Raw genomic sequence first — 6,040 nt, 5'->3', positions numbered from 1 at the left:
TCTTCTAAAATATCAACACTGCATCAAACAAGCTAAAAACTAAATTTCTCATCTTTGTTTGGCATCACTAGACTAATGAGCAACTCTTCTAATGAAGTTCCAACAGAATCACCACGAGACTTATTAGCAACTCTTCTACTGAAGTCCGCAGATCCAACCCCCAGACTATGCCAATTCATAACAACACTCCAAGCCCCAACATCCTCAATAACCATAGCATACACTCGTTCGTTGTAGTAACAATCTCTTCCCTATACTGTTTGTTTTCATGACCCATTGTTTATGTAAAAACAACCACCTCATATTCTTGTGTCTAAAATAGACAACAGAACTAAAGCCACACCATGCTCCTTGCAGGAATCATCCAATTTAATGGCATATTCTAAAGCTGAACATTCATTACAATGTCAACAATCTTCAAGAATTGTTCATTCTATGTTAACCAAACTACTTTTACACCAGCAAGACAGCAATGAAACATTACGACTTTTAAATGCCACAGAAACCAATCGAAAGCATGGTGGATATTGCTGTTGCACCAGTACAAAACTACAGCGGTTTACCCAAAATAAGCCACTAAAAGTTAACTTATGCGGTTGAGCAACTTTGACGGTATGAGGTATACAAAAAGTATGTTCATGTTTGCATACAGATTGTCGACTGTCAATAATAATTGGAAAAAAAAACTTGCCAAAAGATTTTAGAATTGGTTCATACTATTTCTAGACTCAGAAACTCATGCATACTTTCAAGCTTCCTGCTTCTTGTCCTCAGACTTTTTGATCTCTGCTTCAACCTTTAAAATATTAAATTGACCACCTTCCTTTTGGGCAGCTGTTGCAGCTTTCATCTCATTGCACTGGTTAATGAACTTGGTCAACTCCTATTCACATGAAAAGAGGCGTGGATCCATAAGACAGAAAGTAGAAATTTGCCAGCAAGAAGCCAGCTTGAAGGTCGTTAGATATAATAGCAAACAAAATGTAATTATTTAATTGAAGCATATTCAGTTTTCAACTTTCAATATTTTTTGTCCTCTTTTTTAGCAAATTAAAGCTGCAAGCTTCAATCTAATTAACTTCCAGAATAAATTAGACTAAAGCTGTCCATTTAATGCACGATTTTAGCATAATCTAAATAAACCAAAAAAAAAAAAAACACACTCTCAAGTAACTGCAAAACTAGAGTTTACTTTAAGATACCATATTTAAACCAATGAATTTGAGGAATACTAAAGATCAAGGACAAATTTGCAAGAAATTGGAATTTTTGAGAAGACCTCCACCACCCAATTTTCAGAGGGATAAATATGCTACTGTGATGTTATGAGGGGTGTAGATGGATAAATATGCTCCTCTGAACGTTATGGGGGACATATACACTGAGAGACCTAGGTAAATAATTACTGATATATTTTCATTAGCATTCCTATGGACATTAATGAAATATAAAACAAGAACAAACAAATTTCAGTTGAAGTTTCCAAACCGACAATATTAGCAAGTACCAACCAATGTTGCTATTAGAAGCTACAGTGAAGCTTACGTGAGATTTATTCGCAATGTGTCATATCATAGCTGCATTGTCAAGTTTATGTGAGAACCACAGTTCATATTCTTGATTTATTCCCAACTTGTACATCATGTGGCAATTCTTATGATCCTTGAAATTTAAGCTTTAAATTGTAAAGAATCCAAGATAGATGGACACATTGCTAAGACAATTCACAGCCAAAAATCCTTGACATTCCAAACAAAAAGACATAAACCTAACAACAGTTGAATCAAAGTTGGATCAGTAACAACCTTAAATATCTCAAACAATGGAACAGAAGGAATCAATAAAGGCAATTAGCTCATTTTTCACTAATTGAAGCTCGGAGAACATTTATATTCAAAAATTATTTGCGGGAAAATTACGATAGCACTGTACAATTTGACTTTCAACCTTCTACTCAAGCATTTTCGTTAATTCATAGGCTTTGTCTTACATCATTTCAGAGGATATTTATCGTTCTGAAAGTTATTAATATGTCAATCACGGGTTTTCTCATGAGAAATTCATTAATAAGTAAGGGTATTTCGTCTTAGTGTCTTTTTTGCAGCTGTTAGAACATTCATCAAAATTCCAGTGAAATATAGATCAGAGATGTATGAAATAGCTGAAGAATTGTCTTTTCTGGTAAGAAAGTCTGAGGACAAGAGAAAGTACAGTCAGTTCATAAATTTTCCCAAGCATGCATAAATCAAATTTTACTTAAACCTTTGCATTATTAAATCCTAGTTAGCTTTTCAGACAGAAACTTGTAGAACTTTATTTAAGATCTCTAGTCTTCAAAAGGGCATGTAGATCTACCCGAAAGTTACTGATAAATGAACAATTAAAAGTTCCTTGAGTATTAAATGTTTTGCAACAGGTACAACCACAGAGCAAGAAATTAAAAATGACAATACAGATGAAAGGAGGAAAAACAAAGACTAGCTAGAAAGTACTTTCATGTAAAGAGTATAAGAATAAGTTATGACAGATGAAGCCAAGTTTGGCATTAACAGGATTCTTCTTTTCGTGGCAGCATAGAAGAAAGAATAAATTTTACATAGCAATCTTCAAACCTCACTCAAAAAAAAGTACTATAAAACCCAACCATATTTAAGAAGGTACAAAGGCATTATTGATCACTACATAGTCATATGTAAAAAATAATCAATACAAACGATAGGAAAAAAAAAAAGAAGAGATCCTGTAAAACATTACCAAAAGAGTAAGCTATTAACCAGCTTTACCAAACAGGCTTTTCAAATCAATAATACTCATCCAAATCACCAGGGAATACAGTGCAGTGAATCACAAGATCATTGATTTGGAAATTCGAGTTAGTACAACTATTCATTATAAATAGCATCAGCCTTTTCACTCTTGTCAAAACACTACATACTATTCGCGCAAAACGAAACTTAATTAATTTCTATAGAACTACTGCCTCTTAATCATCACATAATCAAAAGTTGATCACTTGTTTCAATTAGAATTGTCTACAGATAACAAGATTGGATGTCGGAAAAACTATTTCACCTGCTTGGGAAGTCAATTTAATAAAACCATTTGGCATAAAGAGCATTAAATCTTACCATTCCAAAAAGTGAATAATCCCAAACTTAAAAAGATTCCAAGAAAACTAGAGGCTTTTAAGTCCTTTTGCAAAACACAAGCAAATTCATTGTTCTCCATAGAATTTTCCACAAATAAAAATATTGAATGATTCAAAATAATTGCTTATGAGAAAACTAAATCATAAGTTCTCTGATCTACAAATAAAAAAGACATTAGGATTTAGGATCAATGAAGATGATTGATTACCCGGTCGGCACCCATGTCCTTGGTGAACTTGGAAGACTTCACATATCTCTTGCCTGCAAATCATGGATCTATTATGAGAAAGAAGAAGAACAAGAACAAAAAGAACAAGAAGAAGAAGAGAAAGGCAGTACCCTTGCGACTGGAGTGGGGCTTTCCATGGCGATTGGGAGGTATGGTTTTCCTCTTTTGCTGGCCCTTGAACAAGCTCCCCTTCTGCGTCATCTCCTTCTTCAACACCTTTCGAAGCCGCCACTCAATCCCCTGTATATATGCATAAAAGTTCAAGACAAGGAGAAAACCGTGAAGGATCCACCACGTGCGGCGCACGTGTTCGTTTCTATTTTCGAGTCAAGCCAGCTCAACGGAGGTTAGTTTGACAACTTGACAAATATATGTATATATATATAATTATATTATAATTTTATAGGATACTACTGATAAATGTAATATTATTATATAATATTTCATTATGTTAACAAGATCATATAATTTGTCATGTCACTCATGTTTGAACAAAATTTGAGTTAGATTAGGTGGAACTCAAGCTTTTAAAATTGATTTGTGTCGAGCCTTAATAAATTTTTAGAAATAATTTTGAGCCAACCTCAGATTGGGGTCAACCTAATCAAAATTAGTCTAGTTAAAGGTCTAGTGTGCTTAATTAGACAAGTAATTTAAAATTTAATTATTTGATATAGAAAATTAAAGTTGCATTCACCAAATTCTTTCCAAATTTGCTTGTCTTAACAATAGAATTGGTTATTCATAATTTCATACAAGTCAAATTTTTTGTTTGATATGAAAATCAATCAGATGATGGTGAGCCCACTCTTCTGGGAAACTATGGGCTCCTTTATTCTTATCAAGTCTTTAATTAGGATTGATCAGTTAAAAATAGCAGATCCCAAAATAAATTTTAATCATTTTTATATTTTAGATGATTGCATGTTCATGACTTCCACTAAGGGACAAGGGCAAACCCTTAATATAAAATTACATCAGACTTTGGTCGTGAGAACCTCTAATTAAAAAACAAGTGTTAATAAAAAATAATCAAGCAAACATAAAATTAAATTTCATTGATTTCGAAGAGCATACAAGTACATAATCATGAGCGAGAATACAAGACTAGTAAGAGAATTATTTTTTATTATGCTCTTTAAACTCTTTTTTTTTTCATGACTTGGCTGACGTTCTTGACTCCTTTGCTAAAAGCATATTAGAAGACCCTTTTAGCTCGGTGACTGTGGCCTTTTTTTTATGTGTTCGCATCTTAACACATCGCATAACTCTCAAACTACAACCACTCTAAATTTATGAGTTGCCTACTTGATCATCTCTGGTTTTTTTTTTTTTATTGTTGACGACTTTGGGCGTTTTGTGCTTGTGAAATCTTCAGGTCTCTGACTTGTAAAACTTCTTAAGTCTATGAGTTCTTCCCGTCTTAAGACTTCAAAGTTGCATTTGTCATTTATATGAAATGTTTAGATCTTGACCCTTCCGTGCTTTTGAGCCTTGATTATCATATCTTCAAGTTGTGACCTCCCACATAATTGGGTCATTAACTTGACAATTTTAACTTGCTTTTAGAATCGATCTCAAACTGTATCCATAAACTTGATTTTTGTTGACTAAGTCACCAATTGATCTTTCCAATTCATCCTTCCGAATGTCTAACACTAGACCTTATTATAGTTTTGAAATGAAAATTTTCAAAGAGCAAAAGTTCTCATCATCCACGTGAGTATCGAACATGAGACCTCATAATGAGTTTCAAAAGAATCTTCATTGACTCCCATTTTTTTTACTCCAATGAGTGTCAAAAGAACTCAAAGTGAGTTTGAATTGAATTTTTTTAAAAAAAAATTTCATCAACTCTTCTTTTCACTTCAATGAATGTCGAAAGACCTCAAATTGAGTTTTGAAGAGAGTTTTCGTAGAAATTTTTATTTACTCTTCTTTTTCACTCAAATGAGTGTCAAAAGACCTCAAAGTGAGGTTAAAGAGAGTTTTAAAAAAATTATTAACTCTTCTTTTTCACTCCAATGAGTTTCGAGAGACCCGAAGTGAGTTCAAATAGAGTTTTCATAGAAATTTTCATTAATTTTTCTTTTCACTCCAATGAGTGTCAAGAAACCTCAAAGTGAGTTCAAAGAGTGTTTATTATTAAAATTTTTATTTACTCTTTTTTTTCACTCCAATGAGTGTGAAAAGATCTCAAAGTGAACTCAAGTGAATTTCATCAACCCTTTTTCACTCTAATGAGTGTCAAGACCCCAAAGTGAGTTAAAAGAGAGTTTTTTTATAAAAATTTTCATTTACTTTTCTTTTCACTCCAATAAGTGTCGAGACGTCAAAGTGAGTTCAAAAAGAGATTTTCATAAAATTTTCATTTACTCTTATTTTTCACTCCAATAGTGTCAAGAGACCTCAAAGTGAGCTCAAAGAGAGTTTTTATAGAAATTTTCATTAACTCTTCGTTTCACTCCAATGAGTGTCGAGTGACCTCAAAGTGAGTTCAAAGAGAGTTTTTTATAAAAATTTTTATTTATTCTTCTTTTCACTCCAATGAGTGTCAAAATACTTCAAAGTGAGTTCAAAGGAGTTTCATTAACACCTTTTCACTCCAATGAAAGTCAAGACCACAAAGTGAGTTAAAAGAGAGTTTTTTTATAAAAATTTT

At 32.7% G+C, this 6,040-nt stretch overlaps 1 protein-coding gene across 1 annotated transcript; it reads right to left on the bottom strand.

Annotated features, from left to right (window-relative positions):
- Positions 1-501: 501 nt before the first annotated feature.
- Positions 502-3,640, bottom strand: LOC120265664. The gene is made up of 3 exons (XM_039273616.1): positions 3,489-3,640; positions 3,358-3,410; positions 502-883 (listed from the first exon to the last, which is right to left on the bottom strand). Exons 1-3 carry the CDS (start codon positions 3,577-3,579, stop codon positions 749-751), a joined length of 279 nt encoding a protein of 92 aa, XP_039129550.1. The 5' UTR covers positions 3,580-3,640; the 3' UTR covers positions 502-748.
- Positions 3,641-6,040: the final 2,400 nt, after the last annotated feature.

Source organism: Dioscorea cayenensis, chromosome 7 (assembly GCF_009730915.1).
Source record: "Dioscorea cayenensis subsp. rotundata cultivar TDr96_F1 chromosome 7, TDr96_F1_v2_PseudoChromosome.rev07_lg8_w22 25.fasta, whole genome shotgun sequence".
Classification (NCBI taxonomy): domain Eukaryota; kingdom Viridiplantae; phylum Streptophyta; class Magnoliopsida; order Dioscoreales; family Dioscoreaceae; genus Dioscorea; species Dioscorea cayenensis.
The sequence above is the reverse complement of the archived record's forward strand: the minus strand, read 5'-3'. Positions and strand labels throughout refer to the sequence as shown.

Excerpts from the sequence above, each read along its gene's own strand:
- LOC120265664 (XM_039273616.1), bottom strand. The coding sequence starts at position 3,579 with ATGACGCAGAAGGGGAGCTTGTTCAAGGGCCAGCAAAAGAGGAAAACC. Across the intron at positions 3,411-3,488 it reads GCCCCACTCCAGTCGCAAGG|GCAAGAGATATGTGAAGTCT; the intron begins GTACTGCCTTTC and ends CATGATTTGCAG. Across the intron at positions 884-3,357 it reads AGGACATGGGTGCCGACCGG|GAGTTGACCAAGTTCATTAA; the intron begins GTAATCAATCAT and ends TCATGTGAATAG.